General features: G+C 42.8%; 2 protein-coding genes across 11 annotated transcripts in view; one reads left to right on the forward strand and one right to left on the reverse strand.

Moving 5' to 3' along the window:
- The window catches only part of EGLN1 (egl-9 family hypoxia inducible factor 1), a 71596-nt gene extending 55219 nt beyond the window's left edge, over positions 1-16377 (forward strand). For 5 of the 7 annotated variants that reach the window (XM_082407686.1, XM_082407687.1, XM_082407682.1 and 2 more), the window contains one exon: positions 540-3084. In XM_082407686.1, the coding sequence (XP_082263812.1) occupies positions 540-604 (65 nt within the window). In that variant the 3' untranslated portion in view covers positions 605-3084. Of the gene's footprint in view, positions 1-539; positions 3085-15995 lie in introns of those variants that run through there. The other 2 variants (XR_014249078.1, XM_082407685.1) reach the window with 2 other exon arrangements.
- SPRTN (SprT-like N-terminal domain) lies at positions 2621-22078 on the reverse strand. Of its 4 annotated transcripts, XM_082407672.1 has the most exons (6): positions 21959-22075; positions 21534-21820; positions 20411-20510; positions 16398-16526; positions 13399-13666; positions 9775-12127 (listed from the first exon to the last, which is right to left on the reverse strand). In XM_082407672.1, exons 2-6 carry the CDS (start codon positions 21752-21754, stop codon positions 11388-11390), a joined length of 1458 nt encoding a protein of 485 aa, XP_082263798.1. In that variant the 5' UTR covers positions 21755-21820; positions 21959-22075; the 3' UTR covers positions 9775-11387. The 4 variants fall into 4 exon arrangements, with proteins under 4 accessions (XP_082263801.1, XP_082263798.1, XP_082263800.1 ...); XM_082407675.1 differs by lacking the exon at positions 9775-12127 and adding an exon at positions 2621-5936 and having other exon boundaries at positions 21534-22078; XM_082407674.1 differs by lacking the exon at positions 21959-22075 and having other exon boundaries at positions 20926-21666.
- Positions 22079-22098: the final 20 nt, after the last annotated feature.

Consider the following 22098-nt stretch of genomic DNA (forward strand, 5'->3'; position numbering starts at 1 on the left):
GAGGTCTCCATCAGATGGACCACTGACCTGTCTTGTCTTTAACCCTACCTTGTATCTCCACACACCTGCTCAAGTTCGTTCATATTACTGATTTAACTAGCTGGATTTTTATGAGCCCGTTGATAATCCCGCATCAGCCTTTTATAAAACTATAGAAGTCGAATGTTCGCGCATTTTCTGTGCATTTTTAAAGTCACTATTTGTGCCAGAAGCCTAGCAGTGCGCCTTCGGTGATGCTGGACACACTGCTCTTACAGCACTTCGAGTTGCTTTTCGAATAAAAGGAGACAAAAATCGTTCTCTCTGTGTAGAGGAGGACTTTTCCCTGTGAGCGTTTACTAGTTCAGCGTCTGTGCGTGCCTCGTAGTACAGTCCTGAGGGTAGCTTTCGGAAGTGCAAGCGTGATCATTTTCAGATGATGTGTGTTTGCAAAGCTGAAACACTGTGCATACTGTTAGGGACTCAGTGGGAAGCAGTAACAGAAGCTCTGTGGTGCTTACTGAATGAATGAATTCTTTTTTTTTTTTTTTACCTTGCAGGTGAAAAAGGTGTGAGGGTTGAACTCAATAAACCTTCTGATTCAATCAGTAAAGACGTCTTATAGAGCCTTTGATCCAGCAATACCCCACTTCATCTACAGTAATTATTGACGCTATTTGTTAACTTGTGAATACGAATAAATGGGACAAAGAAAATAGACCACCAGTTGGCAATTTAAGGAAACAGAAACAACTTTTTTGTGTTGCATCAAAACGAAGATCTTGACTGTGTGGCTTTGTACTGCATGATTGACTCCAAACCTGCGATGGGAGGGATATAAGTTATCAGCTGAAAGTGGCATTTACATCCGGACATGAAATAAGTGCCCTAGGTAGAAGTTTTTCATTCTTATATTTTGCCAGATCTGTCATCTAGCTGACTTCATTTCATCTCTCCCTTTTTTATATAGTCAAGTTTGAATTTGAAGTAATTTTTGTATGATCAGGTACAATTTATCAAAACTGAATTGAGAAAAAAATTACAGTATTATTCCCCAAAATAGCATCAATCTATTTTTGTAAACCTCTTCGTACTATTAAATTTTGCCGTAAAAGGCCTCTTACAATGATTGTTGCCAATGACTAATGATTACTTTAATTTTCTTTTTACTTAAAATAAGAAAAGGAGCACTTTAATCACCAACTGAAAAATCAGATTGTTTTGTAGTCCTGTCTTACACTAATTTGAACTCTTAAAAATTGCTGCTGTTGTTTTTCTGACATTGTTAATAGTGAAACATAACAGTAAAACCATCACCGTTGACTACCAATAACTTTTAGTTCATGTTTTGTAAGAAAAAATACACAGTAAAAAGGTTTTATCTTGTAAGTTACATTTAAAAAAAACTAAAGTGACTGGCACTAAATGAACTTGAGGCGATCCTCAGCATCAAGTTCCCAAGATAAAGGGCTTTCTTATGCTTTCAGGTATATATATCCTATAGATGTAGAAGATACTGTCCCCTTTGCTAAGACTTTTCCTTTTGCTTCCCGTCAGGTTGATTGTACTTTCGATTTTGCTGTTACGTTTTCTTCCTACTCCTGTGCCCATCTGGTCAGCAGGTCAGAACCTCGTTCCTGTTGGGTAGCGTCAAGGGGAGACTGTGTGTATCCAGACTGCACGGTGTCGTTACAGACTTAACGTTAGTGACGCCCCAGACCACTGCTGACGCACTCCCCAGACACAGCGCTCTTCGTCAGTACCGAAAGATGGATGTTTAGCTTCAAAACACAAAACACGAAGCAAAAAAACAGACACTTTTATGTTTTATGAGTTTGCTTTTTTACTTTTCAGGAAAAAAAGAGGGAATACTACAAAATCACACAAGGCCTCCCAGACTTCTGTTATTTAACACCTGAATTAGGACGGGTGTCTTAGACTTCAGTTTCCTAGGCTCTTCAGCAAAGCCCAAAGGGTGGTATCTGTATTTTGCATGAATTATGGGTGTAAGACCTTGCCCACTTCAGTTTTCCATCTCTATCCTTGATCTTCTTTGCCAAAATAATGTGAGTGTACAGAAATATTTCTGTATATTTCAACCTATGACAGTTTTAGCATCTGTATAGTTTGTACTCAGTTAGAGACCTTTTCTATGGAAAGCTCAGTAATTTTTATTAAAAGATTGCTATTGTTCATGTAAAACATGAAAAAAAAATTGTTTAGTGAACTGACAGTGTGGACTTAGGGTGGGATTAAATATTCAGTATTGTGATCCCACTTCCGGAGAACTTGCAGGAGACAATTACAGTTGACTGTTGTTTCTCCTCACCCGTGAGCAGTTTCGTTCCACTTCCTCTCCTAGTCCCATGTAATACAGCGGAACGTCTCAACAGTAAGTGCCTCTGCCCCCTGCCCTCCACCCTCCCCGAGCGCAAGTTGTCTTTGCCAACTGGCCTGCAGTGCAGGGCGCTGCCTGAGGCCACAACTCAAAAGCGCTGTTATTTTTAGGTCTAGTAGAAATCGTATGATGTGGATGGGAGGCTTGTCTGTGAAGGTGTACAGCAACAGCCTTTTAATCTGGGAGCCCCTGTGTCATTCAGATGTGTTCCTCTGCAGTTGTGCAAAGTGTCAGATTCTACTACCTGTGGGTTTTGCTCGCCAGACAGGTTTTAAGTTTTGGGTTTTTTGGGTTTTTTTTTTTGGAAAAGTTTATATAAGTTCTTGGAGATTGTTGTGAAAGGATCGAGAAATCGGGATAGCCATTCCTTTAATATCCATTTAAAATCTGTTCATTTCATGTTAGTGGGACCGTTAACTTGTCACCAAGCAGGACTCTATATAAGACAAAATTTAAAACTTTTTGTGGCCTATATGTGTTTAATCCTGGTTAAAGATAGAGCTTCTAATGCTGTTTTTATTCACCGTATTAACCAGCCGTAAAACACAGACCTTTATCAACAGCAGGCAAAGAATTTGAGGATTCATCTACAGATAGACTATAAAGTCATGTAATTTGAAAAGCGGCGTTTCATTATGAAAAAGCTCTCAAGATGCTTGTAAAGCTAATCTAATTAAAAAGATGTATAAATGTTCTTGAAAAAATTATGCTTATTTCCGCCTGTCTTCTGTTGTTTTTTTTAATCCTTTATCATACACTGACTATCTTAATGGGCCCTTCCGTCAGATAATGTGCTTTTCTATCACACGTCTCTGGTTCAGTCCAGAGCGTTTGGTATTGCCTTTTATAAATGATAACAGGGGGAAGAGAGAGAACAGTAAACATGGGAGCCCGACAATTTCAGTGACATCCTGGGAGTACCTGGACTGGGTCCACAGGCTCCATGAGTTCTCTCTGGATTCTCCACATTTGGATTCTTGCCCTTTTACTAGGAGTTTTACACTGTCGAGAATATCTGTGTCACCCCTCTGCTGCAAAAAGGAAGGGCCACTAGGTTTTATCGCTGACCGTCACAGGTGTCCTATGTGTGTATGCAAGAAACTGAAGAGCTCTCACAATATGAGGTCAACGTACATGTTCATTTATCTCTTACTTAAAATATTTTTTGGTATGGTGTTTTTGTTATATCCCAACCTATCCTAGGGCATTTGGACAATTGTGCTGAAATACACCTGCGTGGATTAAAGGAGAGGGCAGATGAGTTAGGGATGAAGACTTAATTAAATTTGGTAGTGTGGTAAAAAGAGCCCAGACAGGATTGACAAATCTGTTTAGTTCTGGCTCAGCCACTTAATTGCGTGACCTTTGGAGCCCTTTTCATCTGAAAACAAGCACAGTAGCTCCAGTCTTAGAGTTGTGTGTGACCTAAGTGAAACACATTTTTCCCAAGACGCACAGGGTTCAAGGATGAGAGCTGTCTCTTGGTTGTGGATGGCAATTTTATGTATTTATAGCACATATTTAATAATATAATTGTACATGGACTTTCAGAAGTACCCAGTCTCCACTGCTTCAAGAATAGGTTTTTAGACATCTTAATGCCAGGAATACGTTCCCCAGATTCTGCTGTTGATTTTAAGGCAGAGTCTTCTCATGATGTTGACCAGCAATTAAATTTCACCTGAAACATGGCAGTGCTCAAGGACGGACCATTGGACCAATGATATGTATAAAGGGCGTGGCCTCATGAGCCGGGAAGAGTGTTACAAGTAGAAAACACTTAAATATAAACCAGTTCATAAGACAGGGAGAGCCCACACAGCTGCAGGCGGCTAAAGCTCTTATCGAATGGATCACCTCTGCACTCTGAACAGGTGGTGTAGACGTTATTGGATAGGGAGTTACTGGATGAGATCTTTCATTGAGATTAGGCCTTTTTCTGCCAAAATTGTTATATTTCTATGCTCTTCTATAAAATGCCTTTACAGTTTTCTAAGTCAAAGGTATAAATGCACACGTAGCTAAGTCAACTTGTTCTGTAAGGGTTGTTAAGGAAAACGGCCCCTTGTGTTCTTCCCCTGAGAAAAGATTTCAACTCTTCTAAGTGATTCTTTGAGTATGTGCCCGGTTAGTCCTTAATAATGCAGTTGCGTCGCTACATTCTTGATTCTTCAGTGTTTGACATTTATCTCCTAACTTCCCCACATGGGAGGTAAGAATACAGGGGTCTCTCCAGCCCTCCTCCACTGCCCCTGCCACACCTCCCCGATCTCCTTACATAATTACATTGTAACTTAGGTCACATTAATGTTAGACTATCTGGGACTTCCCTGGAGGTCCTTCCCTGGTGATCCAGTGGTTAGGACTCTGCGCTTCCACTGCAGGGGGCACGGGTTCGATGCCTGGTTGGGGAACTAGGATCCCACATGCCGCGCGGCACAGGCGGAAAAAAAGAAAAAAAAAAAAAGGCTATTTGTGCTAATTCAAAGGTGAGACGCAGAATAAACCATGATGACTTTCCCGCAGTTTACTTTTTTCTTAATGTCTTGCTTGATCTTTCGTTTTCCCCTGTGGCGTCTAACCTGCAAGAACCTGGAGTGGTTGTCCTTTGTGCCTGGCGCACAGCCGTCTTCCCTAGACGTCCTTCCACATTGTTCTGGAGGTTCTATCGCCACTCTCCGTTGGGTCTCCCATTACCTGGGTCCCATGTCTTCCTCAATCTGGTGGGCCTGGCCTTCAGCACGTTCTGTGAAGGAGTATGTGGGAGCTCAGTTTTCTGAGACCAATGTCTTTTTTTTTTTTTTGACCCTCACATTTAATTGGTAACTTGCCTGAGTTTAGAAATCTAGCTTGGAAATAATTATCCTTCAGAATTTTGAAGGCATTGTCCAGGTTCTGAGTTGCAGTGTGGTTGCTGAGAAATCTGAAACCGTTCCAGTTTCTAATTCTTCACACGTCATCTGCTTTTCCTCTGTGGAAGCTCACGGAGTGATTCTTTGTCCCCAGGGCTCCACCGTTTCGCGGTGTGCCCGTTCTCTGCCAATACGCTAGGTATGCGAACTGTAAATTCGTGCCGTACATTCGGGGACGTTTTCTTAAATTGTTTCTCCCCTCCATCCTCTCTGCTCTTTCTGAACCCCCGTCATTCAGACAGTGCACCTCAGCTTTGAGCCAGTTGCTGTCGTCTGCTTCCTCTGCGTCTTTGTCCTTTTCCGAGGAGACATGACTTTTTCAGTTCTGCCCGCGAGGGTTTCATGTCTGCTCTCACGTTTTTAATTTTCAAGAGCTCTCTTTTATGTTCTCTGAATTTTTAAAATATAGAAAAACCTATTCTGTTGAATAGACACAGTATTGAACATTGTTTTCTGTTGGTTTTAATTTTTGTCTGTCAGGTTAGAAGCTTTCCTCCCAGATCTGATAGTTCTTGCTTGTGTGTTCATATTCAAGGGGGGAGTCCTTGAGCTTCTGGTTTTCCAAGGAATAGTAGTTGCTGCCTAAATCCGAATCTCTTTCACTATCTTCCCAACAAAGTCACCTGTAACCTGTACCTGCAGCATAACTGTGAGACACAGAAAAAAGTTCAGCTTATGGGAAACTAGAGCCGGCATCAGAATTCCTATGAAGGCAGAGTCAGGTGGAAACTATATGGTAAAGGGACAAGGGCAGGGGGCCTAGCGGTGGCAGCACACAGGGCAAAAACAGGGCCCCCAGCACTAGTGATGGGGATACTGGCACCTCACACCAGTGCATCACAGCGCTGCCCACTGGAGCATCAAGGGGAAGTCTGAATGAGATTGAAGGGGGCTGTGTGAGGAAGGTACCGTGTCTGGGACAGGGGGAGATGTCTCCTGGAGGCTTGATGATAAAGTGAAAGAAGGAAGTAAGGGTCTTACAAAAATAAAATTACAGAATCAGGTGAGACTCTAAGCCCCTACCCCCTCACAAAGAAAAGTGTCATCTCTGAGAAATACCGTATTTCACTGTTCCGACAGAAGAAAACACTCTTGAATCAGAAACCCCTCACCCTTGCCTACATCGAACCAACTGTTTCTGCAAGTCAAGGAAAAGAATACCTTTCAAAATGAGCCAAAAAGGGAAGAAAATATCTACAAACACTACTATCTATAAGAAGAAAAAAAACGAGAAGTATAGCTGCTGAAAATTCTCCCCTCAACCATAAGGCAGAAGAAAGCTGCAATAATATTCGGTGTGAACTAAATATCCTCCAACAGGACTTGACTTGGCAGGAATAAAAATTAACACCTGAAATTCGAAATTCAAAATCTCAGAACAAAAATGGACCAAAAGATTCCTCAGGAAGCTGTGAAACAAGAGCTGATGTAACTCAGTAGAGAAATTGAAAATGACAAAATTAAAAAGATTAAATTGTGAGGTACCCCAGGAAGAACAGATTCAACTGAATATATAATGAAGGTCATTAAAAAAAAAAAGTAGGAAAGCAGCCCAAAGTACAAAATAAAATAGGCACAAAGAGTCAGAAAGCAGAATGGACACATACACGCCTGCTATACCAATGAGAATGAACAGTCTACAAATAACACCGGTGGCTCTCACAGACATGCCAAGAAGCTGGACTCCATCCTCCCCTCTGGGGTCCTATGGAGGTGGCTATTTGAATATCTGATGTTAAGAATGCAACTGAACAGGTGTCTGGGTGCATCTTACCTATGGAATTATTTTAAATGTATACAAATACATAAAGGAATCCTGTGAGGAATCTTTTGTTTAAAAAAAAATCCAGTTTTCTTTCATGTAGATGCAGATTTTCATATATTTAGTTTGCAAGGCATGCTTATAACCTGGAATGATTTGGGTCTTAAGAATATCCTATCTTGAAAATACACACACTTTGATTCTTCAGGGAAGTATGGGGAAGAGTCAGTGTTACGTTCAGATGTTTTTGCAAAAGCAGGTAACAATGGAAGTTGAGAAGTGCCTCGCCATGTCATTCACTTAACACCAAGAACGTAACAGCAAGCTGCCCTTCGTTCTCCTGGACCTCTGATACAGGGGCAAAGGGCATTACGTCCTAGGAAGCTTTCAGACTAACCTAGATTATGATACACAACAAAATAAGAAGTGCCAGACATTCAAAGGAAGAGTACTATGGTTTTGAAAGCAGTAGAAAGTGTAGGTCCCACCGTGTCTGGAAGACTGTCTGTTGGGGAGTACCATGTTTTGCCGTATGTTCGTTAGGGTTCAGAGTGGAACATGAGGTGAAAACAAGTCTAGGGAGGTTAAGGTGCCCTGTAGATCGGTCCTCGTTTGTTTGAACAAGCACACACTCTTGGCCATGCTGTGTCCCCTCCTCTCTCAGGACTTGAGATCCTAACCTATCTATCTTCTCCCTTTGTGAGTAGCAATTACTGTTCCCGTTGAAGTTTCTCCCTTATATCCTTTTGGCTTTGCTTTGCCTCCGGTTTTTCGGAGAAATTTAATTTACTAAGAGCGCCATCTGGTGTTCAGTTAAGCCAGAGGGTATAAATCTTTTGGTAGGTTTATTCGCACCAGAACAGAAGAAAGCGAACAGCGGCTTGTTTCTGTATTACAGTCTACAACGGTGTAAATTTTAATATTGAGATGATTCCTGAGTCACTTAAGAAGATCAAGTCTTTCACTTTTCATATCAAAAGGTGTGTGATGATGTGTATGGAATTATATAACTTCTAACATTCTAGTGGAATGTTAGAAAAATAAAAGAAAACCAGAGCTGATCTCCACATTGCATCCTTTTCTGTTAATTTCAACTCCCCAGGCAATTTAATCTGTAATAATAATTGTCCGATAGAGTTTCACTTCATTTGGTGGATATGCTACTTAGTCAACAACAAACACAACAGATTGCTAAAAAGGCACCAATAGCCTCAAGGACAAAAAATTGAGACAAAGAACAACAGGAACCCACTGCCCCTCAATAAGGACTAAACTGCAAAAAGAGCTCCGCTTTTTCACCAAGCAGCCCAGTGAGAGGAGATACCGCGTGTGCCCCAGGCACAGGATCCCAACTGGGGACTAAATCTGCAGGAAGATACAGCGCCTGTTTCACTTTGACATTCTAATTTACTTAAAACTCCTCTAAGCTTTGGGGAAAAAAACAAAAAACAAACCACAAGCTCAGAGCTGTAGGACAATGGGATACTCTGAGATTTTTGTCCCATTTTCCCACCCACCTTAGAATTTCCAGTTAGGATACGCATTTATAGTCTACTATAAAAGTCTACTATACTTTCTAAGTCTAAAGTTGCTTTGCTAGACATTGTATAACCTTGACTTTAAAAAACAGCGAATTCTTGTAGCAGTCAAGTCTGCTCCCCTTCTCCCCACCCCATCTCTCCAACATGAAGGGCAACAACATTTAAAGGTTGACCCCAAATTACTAGCTGTTATTAGGATAGGAAATTTGCTTTAAAAGGGAAAAACAAACCAACAGAACAGAAAACTCTCTTTTTTCTAATATAAATGACAGATTTCGGAGTATCAGAATTCTGAGCGATTGACGCGAAGGCTTATTTAATCCCAGATTTAAAATTAACTGCCGTTTTCTTGCCAGCTAACATATTGCCATCCTCCCTTAAAACTGACCAGCTCTTGATTTTACAACCTGAGTATTTCTCGAACCCATCCTCTCTCTCCATCCCTGCCACTGCCCCCCTTTCTCCCTCCTGTCTCTGTTGCCCCCGGAGAACCCGTCAAAACACTTCTCGGATGTTCCTGGCTGGCTTGACAAGCCTTCCCAACCCTCCCTGCACCAGCCCCACCCGAATCACCAGATGTGTGTGAACAGGGACGATACACACCGGACATGAAGTGGAGAACGTGACAGATGGGTCTCTTTGCCCCCCAGCTCTGCTTACATCCGTCCTGTCTGCAGTCCTTCTCCTTCTGCCATCTTACCCCTCACATCTTACACACACTGTGTCCACTGGGAACGGCTTAGTCCTCCCAGTCGAATGTGCCCGTCTGTTTCCAAGCCTTTGTGTTCCTTCTGTGCAAGGCCCCTTCTATCCTCCCCCCACCCCAGGCGAACCTGACTTGCCCTAGAAGACTCAACCGGATGTAGAATTTGTCTCCTCCATTCCCTGAAGCCCTGGGCTATTACACTGATTGATTGTCCTTTTAAGTTCCCACAGCACCTAGCAGAAGCCCATCAGAGCACTTACTATGCTGAAACCGCTCTGCTTCTGTCTCACTCCCCAGCTAGGCTGTAAAGCTCCTTGAGGACATGGGCTCTTACTTACTTCACAGCCCCAGAACCTTGTACGGTTTTGCACCCCTCCGCCCCACAAAAATGTTTAACTGCACAAAATTTGTTAAACTGAAGTAGAGAAAATGATCCTCTATGAAAGTGTAACGGTATATATTCAACATAATACACATTTTAAGTCATTTATCTATAAATATTTATTAAATACTATTGTGTAACTTCACGCTTAAGAAATATCAAAACTCGTAAACACTCAACCAGACAGGCTAAAATGAAAGGGACCGACAGACAACAGCATTAGGACTACTGAACAACAAGCTCTCATACACTGCTGGCAGGACTGTAAACTGGCAGCATTTACTAAAGCTAAACACAAATGCACCTGGTGACCCTGCATTCCAGACTGGGGATATGCTCAGAAATGAGTAAGAATGTTCTTAGCAGCATTATTCAGAATGGCCAGCCCCAAACTGGAGATAATTCCAATGTCCATTAATATCAGAATGATATATAAACTCGGGCATATTCATACAAATACTACAGAGCAATGAAAAGACTGAACTTCTGCTACCCATAGCAACAAACGTACCACTTCATGAAGTTTAAAAACAAGCTAAACTAACCTGTGGTGACAGACAAAAACAGTGGTTACTCTGGGGTGTTGGGTGTTGACTGGGAAGGGGCGCCCATGAGGACACTTCACAGTAACTGAAATGTTCTCTAACTGCCCCCGGGTAGTGGGCACTCAGCGGGGAACCCAGCTGCACCTTATGTTATGTGAAGTCATGTTGCAACAAAGTTAAGAAAAAGAGAACCTGTGAACTAAGGCCCTGAAACTATGCCAACACGCTGGCGGTAGAGCCATGAGACAAAAAAGTAAATGGATCAAACTATCTCTGACCCTTTGCTGGGACGTGGAAAAGAATGTTTTTTAAAAGAAATATACTTTTTTACATACACAAATGGTATTCCTAAATGGTTTCAACTTTGGCTTAAGGTTCATAATACTGTTTCCAGATGATGGTCCACTTGTACATAAACTAGGCAACTTGGTTATGTTATATATGCCAGTTACTTAGTACCGAGTTTTAACCGGTCATTTTGCTAAAATTCTGAGAAATCAGCTCAACTCTGGCCTACAGAATTACAGTGGCTATTTGTTACTAGCGATATTCCAAACGAAATTTATTTTACTCTGTTTATCTACTTTAACCTAAAATCTGCTGCCACCTTTTAGTGAAACAGAGAAATTAAAATCTTTATAATATAGGAAATTGTATTTCCTGTTAAAATTTTGAAGAAAAAAAAAAAAAAAAAAAGAAAAACCAAAAACCTTGAGTACTGGAAAACAACTAGGTTGTATTTTTGGTCAATATGTCCGATACTATGAATATTACCAGTTCTGGGAATGAGTTTTAATATTAATAAAGGAATATTCAATTTAACCAAACACCTGACAGGATTCCTCACTGACTATTTTAAGGAAAATATGCAAATAAAAAGATTAACAGATTTAAATACTTTTAAAAGCAAGAAAGAACAAAAGTATCTAAAAATTATACATGTAGGCATCCAGAACAAACTCTGGGCTACAGTATACCTAAGAGTGAATTACAGCACCTTTAAACATAAAATGTGTTAAATTACAATTTCGTATATGTATATATAAAATAGAACATTTAATACGGGTGAACTAGGTTATAAGCGGCACTACGCAGACCTTCCTGAGCGGCTGACACTGTGCTATGAGGTGACCCGGGGGGACGGGTGAGACCCACTCATCCTTCAGGGATTTGTTTCAGCACCTGCAAGGCACCAGTCCAAGTGCTCGTTAATCTGAGACTCCGCAACTTCACTCTGACAAACCGGACAGTGAACCATTCTGCTCTGACGAGATGAACTGCCGGCGTTCTGTGCTGCAGCCGTAGGACGTGAACCGCACGCTGGCTCGTTACCACCACTCTGCGTTTGCTCGTTCTTGATAAAAAAGTTCTCGAAAACAGTCCTGTCTTCGAGCCTGGGTCGTTTACGTGGGAATTTATCTTCAGGCCCACCTGCATCCTGGGGTGCAGCCACAGACGTCGATTCCACTGCTTTGAAAGGATTTCTTCGGGGTATCTTAGCAGATGTCACCCTCCTTTGAGCACTAGAAGAGACCGAGTTTTTAGTGACGTCACCAGCCGTGAGGCTCTTCATCGGAGACCCACTCACACTTCCGAAAGCCTCGCGCTTGGGGACCGCGACGCTCGAGAAGTAGTTGCTGACAACACTTTGGTGACCGGAACTGAGGGCAGCGGAGACTAGGGAGGTTTTTCCACGTGAACCGTTCTGTTCAAATGTCACCTCAGGTTTCGAATTGGGTCTTAAGGCATTTGCTGAATGGCCCTGATTTAAAAGATCCTGGGTTTTAACAGCATGTGAAGTGATACATTTCCCAGATGAAGGCAAATTGCTGGTTTCCCCTAGAACATACCCTTTCCCACTGAAAGGGATTAACAACTGTGTCTCTCCTCTGTTCGGTTTACCTGCAAAAGAAGCAAATAAGATTCTTCCTTGGCTCAAAGTTCGTACCATAACAAATATTAAGCTAATGGACAGCTTTTCCAAGTGAAGGACTACTCCTTCTGTCCTGCATCGGAACTGTGTTGTAGCTTTCTACTACTGGGAGCCGGACAATCCTCGGCAGTAGAAAGCTGTGGTACTGAGAAAACATACGGGACAAAAACACCCTCTCATATCGAGATAAGCAGTTCCATCACGCAAACATCGACAGCAAAGTCACTTTTACCTTGAAAATTGCTTTTAGTATTCTTAAGTGTCATTCCAGAAAGGAAAAATCTGCTACCGCATTCTTATCTTCCCAACTCACAAAATTGAGGACATAATCTCTCCACATAAATTCTTCTATCACTTCTCAACTTACTAATAAACACTTCAGAATTTGAGAAACACAGTGCGTGTCTGTTGAGTCCTTATCACATCAAATCCACAACTTCCCAAGGGAAGAAGCATTAACTTTAGTAACCTTGTTACCCCTTCAAAAGGCAGTTACTCTAGGGGCTTCCCTGGCGGTCCAGTGGTTAAGACTTCGCCTTCCAATGCTAAGGGGTGCAGGTTCGATCCCTGGTCAGGGAGCTAAGATCCCACATGCCTCCAGGCCAAAAAACCAAAACAGAAAACAGAAACAACACTGTAACAAATTCAATAAAGACTTTAAAAAAAAAAAAAAGTGAAAGACATTATAGAGCTAAAAAAAATTTAAAAGAAAGAAAAAAAAAAGGCAGTAAGTCTGAACTGCACAGGAGAGGGATGAATCTTGAAGATGAAGCACTAGCATAATACCTGTCATATCCTTCTCCCATTCTTCTCCCTATGAAAATACACACACCAACACAAGTCACTTGGATAGGCTCCAACTGACAGGAAGGGGTGTAGCTAGGACTTACATTCCGGCCATTGTTATTTGAATTACTGTTTTCATTTTGACAATCTTTTTGCCTTCTCTTTCTATCCTAATGACCCAGTGAGTCAGGATAGGGAAAGGGACTTTACCCTCAAATTTTAGCAGTGGAAACTACGTCTACTTTTACTCACATCTATATACAGCAGAGGATATTTTTCTACCACCATTTCATGGACAATGGGATTTTTGTTTTTTCCCTTAAGTCCACACTTGAAAACGTCTACACTGGAAATGATCCTTAAGCTCATCTAACGCCAGTTCTCTGATGGACAGCACTGTCTTTGCGTTACAGCCACAGCCGTGGAAAAGCTGGAAGAACATAAGCAGAGTTACCTTTATTCTCTGCTTCTGATGCTGGCTGCTTTCCTAGTTTTGTCTTTCCTTTGCCTTTCTTTGAGTAGCTCTCGGGCTCCTTGATTTTGATGTAGGTGCCACCGCAGGTTTTCTGGTGCTCAGCCCACCAGCAGTCCTGCGCAGAGGGCGCCCTGTTGGTGGCACGCTTCACGTAGCCGTAATACGGCTTCCTGTGCTGACACGGCCCATCGCAGCGCCACCAGTGTCGCCGGTACTCGTCCACCTCGTCGTGGAAAGTATGGTACACCTGGGTCGAGACAAAGCTGTCAGTGTTAAGTAGGCAGGTTAACCAGTGTAAGAAAATAGATGAGCAATATATAAGCAGCCCCCCGCCCCCTTTTTTAACTTTCCAGTTTCCCAGAGCTTTCTGAAGTTGTGTTTTGGGAAAGACAGTAACGATATTTAGCTTCTCTTCAAAAGTTCATTTTAACGGGAAACAGCAGCACTTAATTTAGTGCTTCATGAACTGTGTAAAGACAGAAAAAGGTGAGACTAGAAGACAAAAAAATTAAAAATAAAAAAAACAAAAAGCTTCCATAAATGCTAAAAGTTTTAGAAACCCTATTTCTAAACGACAAAAAACCAGGATAAAGACAAGATTTTATATAATGCTGTAATAAATAAGAATTGTTCCCACTGCCAAGTTGGAATCTTCCCCTGTAAGTAACCAAAGGGCTCTGAGGACTATTTCCTGTAAATGCTGGACCCAAACACAAGCGCCAGGCCTCGCGCAGACTCTGTCACACCCGCTCTGCACATGCGCCCGGCCCCGCCCATGTCTTCATAATAAGCCTTCGGGCTATCACTTCATCTGATTATAGGTGAAAAGCTCTCCAGGACTTGAATGTTCTCAGCTGGTACCCCTAGTGGCTATTGCCGGCCTGGCACAGGGAAGGTACTCAGTCTGAGTGAAAAGCTTCATTGAGTCAAATAAAATTCTCTGTAAATGTGCTTTTCAGTCCTTAAACAGGATCCGTTTGTTCCACCCTCTAGATGAAATCTTACTTAGAACCTAAGCAGGAGACAGAAAGGACGGTTAGCCCTCCCACCCTGGTAGTACCGAGGATGGCAGGGCGCCATTTAAAAATTGATACTCCTGAATGACTCTGAGCACCTTTTCCTTCTGTCCTGTGAGTGAAACATTACTACTTATAGAAGGAGCAACAGCATAGGAGTTTTGCATTTAACTCTTTAGTAAAGTCCCCTTGTGGGAAAGAATGCTAAGCTTTCTATAACTCTACAGATAAGTAGTTTCATAATCACCATCTCTCCATTATAAGCAAACAAACTCTATTATTTGGCAAGCACGCAAACAATGCAAATTATAGCCAGTGCAGAAGAGACTGGAGGACAGAGGGTCTGGGAGCACGGAGGTTTGCAAGACCCTGCCCGCTCTCTCATGTTGAGAACACCCCGCTTAACAATTCAGCGGCAAAGACGACAGGGAACTGGATCTGTTTTGCTTCCGACTTCTGTAATTCCTATAGCCTGGGGATGTAACTTTTTAACAATGTAGTCACTAAAATAAAATTGTTCTCAATGTGGATGCCCTGTGGAGTCTGCTGTAACCTGATGTAACCCGTGAAAGCAAGGGGTGTCCACTTGATTAAACCTCCTAGATGAAAACACAAAGACATCCAAGTTAAAAGGGCATATCCTCTTCCAACTGAACAACAGGAAGTATACTAGGATTTTGCTTAAAGTGTAAATTCTAATGAAGAAACTAAAAGTCTTTTATACTAGCAACTCCGTAATTCTTTTGCTAATCTGGATTTTATGTGATTGTGTTAATGCAAGCCGCTTCCCTGATGTCGAAGGAACTCTGTCCGGTAATTAAATGAGCTCTCTAGAAAACTAAAATGACGGCTAGAAAATAATACACGGGGGGTGAGCACTTCTCGCTTTCCATCACACTGGCCTTTATTGCCTTTTAAAGGAAGGAAATAGCTGAACACACCAAGGCATTTAATCTTTGTAGAAATTAATATTTCTGTTTGGTTCCATTCAATTCAATATTTGCTAAGCGCCTGTGGAGGCACTACATTACAGATCTTATGCAGAGGTATGTAAAGACAGGCAAGAGCCACCCCGTGAGAGGTATGAAAGTAGAATAAAATAGTGTAAAAGGTTAAATATCTGCTGAGGAGGTCCCGAGGAGGGAGAAGTTGTATCTCACTGTAAAGATGGAGATCATTTTGACAGAAAATAGGCGAAGTGGCATATTTTAGGAAGAGGGTATATGAGGACAGGCACGGAGGTGCAAAGTCCAGTTAGAAATGTTAAGACATAAGCAAGAGGGTTGCAGAAGGTAAGAGAAAAGGAAGAGCAAGGTTATCTGAAAAAATGAATCAGTAATAACAAAAACAACTAATATTTAACGAGTATTCAAACTGTGCTAAAATGTTTTGCACGTACTTCCTCTAAGCCTCACAGGACCCGATAGGTAGGTGCTGTCATTACCCTCCTTTCACGTGAGTAAACTGAAGCGTAGAAGAGATCAGCGGGTCCCACAGTGAATCAGTGACGCCAGCGTCTGGACGCAAGCAACCTGACTCTTCCTGCTTTTTTGACCCCAGGCTCCGCCACCTCCTACGATATCATGCAGAAATACGAATCAAAGACTTCTGATGAAGGGAATGACATATGAAATGGTAGCAGAATATGGGACAGACTGGAGGGGGAGACGACAACGAGGCAACAAAATCAGGAGCGGACGGTAGTCGTTCAGAAGAGAGGCACGCAGGCCTGCAGTAACCCTGTGCAACGCGCTGCCCTAGTTGTGGCTGGAGCCTTAGGGTCTCGCTGGTGCGGCTGCCCTCCGCCTACGTGGTCCTCAACAAGCCAGCCAGCTTCTCTGGGCCTCTCACTTGCTGTGGAAAATCCTCAAACACAGTATTCGTTTCTACCCACTTCTCTATTTTCAGGAAGTACTGAATAAATAACTACTGAATATCATAAATGTGTGTGGCTTTATATACCGTTATATTGGCTCCCGTCAGGCGATTGATGCGATGCATATGTTTACAAAACTCTGGACCGTGCCCTTCCCGATCTTTATCATTATTCGTGACAAATAAATAGGCATGTATCATTTCATGCAAGAGGGTCTGAAACAGAAAACAGTCAAATTAATTTGTTATGGTATTTTTGAAAATAAAAATGCATTTTCTTACTCTACCTGGGGTCTTAACCTTCTCTGGATCACAGGCTCCGTTCAGATACTGAACAAAGTCATGAACGATCTTTCTAGAAAACTTACATAAGCACACATTCACAAAACTTTGCCTCTATAATATCCACAGCTCTGTAGGTCCCAGGCTAAGAACTCCCTATTCCAAGAAAGTCTTTTTAATTATTAATCAAAATCCAGTAGAAAAGACTGACAAATTCAACTACATGAAAATTTAAAAATTCTGTATGGGGAAAAAATTTTATAAGTAAAGCGAAAAAAGAAACTCAGAAAAATACAGGTGCAACCATCTCACAGCCTATTAATTCCTAAAATATAAAGAACTCCTAGAAGTCCACAGGGAAATGACCAACAATCCAATTTTAAAATAGGCAAATGTCATGGACAGGTAAAAGAAAATGAAACATAAATGATCCGTAAACATATGAAAAATGTTCAACGTCATTTATAAAAACAGAAATACAAATCAATACATTAGTATACCACTTCTTGCTTACCAAGATTGGTAAAACTCCTAAAGTTTGACACCATTAGTAAAGCTAAGGGAAAATAAGCACTCCCATATATCACTGGTAGGAGTGCAAAATGGTTCAAATTCTCCTCTCCCTGGGGAGGAGAATTTGATAACATCTAACAAAATTACAAATCCATTTCTCATTGAACTCAGCAATACCCAGACTAAAATGAAAGGCCGTACATATGAGGTATTTTCTCAGTGGCACTGCTTACAAAAGCAGAAGAGTGAAAACAGTGTTTAGCAATAGGGGCCTTGTTGAAAGAAGAGCCACATAACGGAATTCCATGCAGCCATAAAAAAGAAGGAAAAATTTCTCTATGAAATGATTTGGAGGAGGCTACAGACTATCATTTTAATGAAAAAAGGCAAAGTACAGAAGAGTATACACAGAATTTTGTATAAGAAGTATGCTCTGTGGTGGGGAGGGGATAAGAGTGGATATAAATATTGGCAAAACAGAACGATAGAAAAAAGAAACTAATAACAGTATCCTTTAGTAGGTAGAGAGTTCAGAATAGAGGGATGGGGGAGATCAAGATTTCTTTGTGTACAGCTTTCTATAGTTTTGGGATTCTGAATCATGTAAAAATTTAAAACAAACAGTAAAACCTGCTCATTCCACACCAAGGATGCGTTTAGGTGCAAAGTTAACAAAAGCACTTAAGGCTGCTATTTCATACTTAATTCTAAAAAAAATGTGAATACAAAAAGTGAAAATCATAAAGGTCTTCAAAAGCATACCTTTTTCATAATCCTCCATAGTTTTGTGAAAAAAAGAATTTCCATCAGAAGAACTAGACTGGCATTAATGAATTTTAGTCTTATAAAATTATGCTGAACAGCAAAATGGGAGAATCAAACATTTTAACTTGGTCATTATGAAACCATCTCTTTTAAAATTATCAACTCTATCTTTTCAAGAAAATGCCACTCTATTGAGACTTAGAGTCAAAGGCCAGTCTACATTTCAGACGTCTCTCAACATTCTAAAATAATGATAACTATTCTCAGAAAGGAGAAACTACTTAGGTTCCTGATTTTTGGTCCAATTTAAATACATCTCGAAAATGGGACATGGCATTATACTGCACACTTCTATTTTTATATATCTACCATTTTCCACATTTAGGCTCTACACAACACGGTCCCAAAATACCTCTATGTCCCACCACTGTTCTACATCTGGCCAAAACCAACTACTTCTGGTCCTAAACATGCCATAAGTTTAGTGGCCTCGCTTTTGTTCACAGCACTCCCATTCCTTCTGCCAAGATGGTCTCCTCTACTCTGTGTACATGTGAGAATCCAACCTGTCCTGTCACGCTCACCCCCATGTTTTAATTTGCAGCAGTAACAGTTCTAAGGGGACAGGACAAGAGCTTTAGAGCAGGGAAACCAGAGCCTAAACCAAGGATCTGGTACTCACTCTCCACGTGACCCTGGACAAGTTGCAACTCGCTCCTCATCCTTAAAATGGAGATATCCTAATCTTGCAGGGCTGTGGTAAAGGCAAACACTAGAATAACTAGGTTAGTCCGGCACACAGTAGGTGCTCAATAGTGAGTGGTAGGCGTGGTGCTGTTACTAGTAATAAAATCCACATCTCTGAAGCTTTCCTTAACCTCCTCAACCAGTTTAAGTCTTTTTCTTTTCTGAATCCTACTGATCATAATTTAAGCAGCTACTTTCTATACAGGCCAGAGTCCCCCTATTCTTCCTCTGTCCACCTTCCTGATCTGATGTTAGAACTTTCTGCCAACAGCAAATGCTCACTTGAAGCATTAGCACCTATTTCCCATTTTCTTCTTGCCCATTACCTTAAAATGAAAAAAATTGTTCATGTGTTAATCATTTATGCAACAAATATCCATTAAGCAGTTTTCAGTTAGGGCTGTTCCAATTAGGGCTCCTGGTAAGGTGGATCTGGTTAATCATATTGTTCAACTTTTTGTTTTTTTTAATTTTTACTATTTTCTTTTTCTGCCTATTCATTGAATTACCAACGGAGTTCTGTTAACATCTGCAACTATGACTGTGGATTGATTATTTCTCTTTTTGTTTCTGCTAATTGATGCTTCATGTCGTTTAAAGCTATATTATTACTTTTACGGTCATTATGCGTTTTTATTTAATAGATTATTCTATCATTATAAAATGTCTCCCTTTTTTCTAGTAAAACTTCCTCCCTTAAAATCTTTAGATTAATACTAATAGAGCCATAACAGCTTTCTGTTGTCTAGTATTTGGATGATATGCTTTTTCTCATCCTTTTATATTTAACATATGTGTGTCTTTATTTTAAGCATGTCTCTGTTAGTCTAGGATGTCGTTTCATGTTTTTAACTGGAGTGTTTGGTCCATGTACATTTAACACAATAACTGCTGTTTTTATGTCCACCTTTCTCTTTATTTGACCTGGGCTTTGTTCCTTTATTCCTTTCTTTCTTATTAATTGAGTTATTTCTGTTGTACCATTTTACATTTAGTGGCTATTTACCTTTTTAAAACTATGGTAAAAAAAAAAAAAGTAACATAAAATTTACCACCTTAACCATTTTAAGTGTACGGTTCAGTAGTGCTAAGTACATTCACATTGTTGTGAAACCCATTACCTTTTATTACCCTTAAAAACATATTTCCAAGCATGTTTTAACTTATTTCCCATCCAACCTCTACCACCTATGCCCTCTAGTGCATACGTTTCAGGTGATATAATTGGGGCAAGACCACTCACACTGGCTGTATCTTGGGGATCTTCAGGCAACTATTCGACTCAACTAAACATAGTCTGACAGCTCCTACAGCTCCATTTTGGTAGTAGGAGTGACCACCAGCTCTAGATATGCAGTGTGCCCTCACGCTGGTTTGTTCTGCCAGCTCAGCTACACGTCCTGGGAGGACACCATGGCGGCTGAACAGAGGAGAATCAAAATCTGTGTGTCTCAAAACAAAGATCTGGATCGTAAGTTTTTCTCTGCTTCTAAACCAACCACTTTGCCTCTCTGAACCTTGATTATCTCATTTATAAAAATGAGGACAACACACCCTGAACATAAACAGGATTACCGTAAAGATCAAATTGGGTGACGGACCTGAAAGCCTCTATCTTAGAAACACGGTAAGATTATAAGGGAATCACTATTATTTGCCCCACAATAAAAGTTCGCAGTGAGGGAAAACGGGTTTTTTCTTCTTCACGTGCACAAGTTAATTTACAGCAGTCTAAACCAGTAACACGCGTTTCTGAATTACTGAGCTAAGCATCAGGTTCACGCAAAGAATACCTCCACCAGATCCTTTCTTGGTCTCAACTTTAAGAGGGGTTCACTGAGGCGGATGGAACACATTCCGCCCCTGCCTTCGTAGCTGCATATCCCAGCGCACCTGGAAAACAACCACCACAAAACCGTCGCTTAGCAAACATACGCGAAAGGGAAGCGGACGGGAAAGGGCAACCGCTGGTTCCTTCTCGCACGGTCCAGACTGAGTGGGCTCTGGGGCGGGGGGGAGGGGTCTCTCTCGAGAGCGCACGCGCAGCCGCTCGGCGGGGCGGTCCCTGCCTTTAGCGCCAGTTAGGGAGGCACGTGAGCAGCAGGGGCTCCCCGAACCCCAGCCGAGCCGTAAGAGCTCTCGAAGAAGGCCGTCCCGTTCTGCCGCTCCCCGCCTCCTCCCTACACGCCACCGTCGGTCAGTCGTCGGTGGCGGTGACGGCCAGGTCTCCAGCAGCCTATGTCCAGAAGTATCGAGGAAACCCACATACGCAGCAGCATGGCACTAGAAACACACTTCCGTGTCGTACCTTCATCTCTTACTTCAGGGCGCTTCGCCTCCATCCAAGAGCAAGCGCGGTGGCCTCGAACCGCACCGTCAACTTCTCAACTCCGTTCGTATGCAGGAGCAGGTTACCTGGAGCCGGCATTTCCCGGACTCGGCGTGCCGGAAAGGGCTGCTTTGAGACGCACCCCGCCCCCCCCCCCGAAGATCCCCTGGACCCAGAAGTAGGGAAACGTCAGCCCCTTCCCCACCCCGACCCGCGAGCTCGCGGCCCAGCGGCGGAACCCGCCGAACCCGGCAGGGACTGCACGCGTCCCGGGGAAGAAAGCAAGCCGCGGCCCAGGCCTCCTTTCTCAGGGGCGGGTTCCGGCTGCTTCTCCCGCCTGGGTCCTAAAGCGCTCCCGTAAGCCCCATCAGAAAAGGGTCAGCTCATCGTCCTAACGCCAAGGAACGTCCCCTTACAAGCCAAACCGCCGCGGGGTGGGCCACAGGGCTCCCCTGACGCTGTCTGGGCGGGACAGAGAAGGGCAAGGAAGGGAAGGGACACAGGACCGACGGGCCGCCTGCCCGCAGCTCCAGAGCCCGGGCTGAGGCCGCCGGCGCCCCCCGCCCCCGGCGCGGCTCGGGACTCACAGCGTCATTCGCATGCTCCACTTCACCTCGACCGCCTCCAGACAGCCCCAAAAGAAACGGTCGTTGAACTGCACAAACAGGGCCTGCAAATCGGGGGTGGGGTCCACCAGCTCCCAGGACGCGTCCACCAGAGACAGGGGCTCCTGGGCCAGATTGCGCTCCGAGACCTGCAAGTTCCACTCCTCCTGAAGCCGCAGCGCCAAAACCAGGTCCTCATCCATGGCTGCCGGGGTCCAGGCCGGGGGACTCCACGTCCCGGAGCCTCGGACGGCCGGGTCGAGCTCCTCCTAGGAGATACCGGCCCGCGGGTCAGCCCGCCGATCTCGCGAGACTCAGGCAAACTGGCTCGAGAACGAAACTTGTCCCAGACGCCAAAGTCAAGCTTCTGAGGCTCAAAAAAAAAAAAGAACCCCCCGTGACAGCACCTCCCAGTGGGCTCAAAACTTGGGTTCCCAGGGCTTGAGCCGGAGGCAGGTTTCAGAAACCTGGTTACCGCCTTCACGGTTCGCGAGTAACGTCAAACACCAACGTCACACTCGGTTCTGGCGCAGTACCTACGTCTCTC

This window comes from Balaenoptera borealis (assembly GCF_965194805.1).
Source record: "Balaenoptera borealis genome assembly, chromosome: 10".
Taxonomy (NCBI): domain Eukaryota; kingdom Metazoa; phylum Chordata; class Mammalia; order Artiodactyla; family Balaenopteridae; genus Balaenoptera; species Balaenoptera borealis.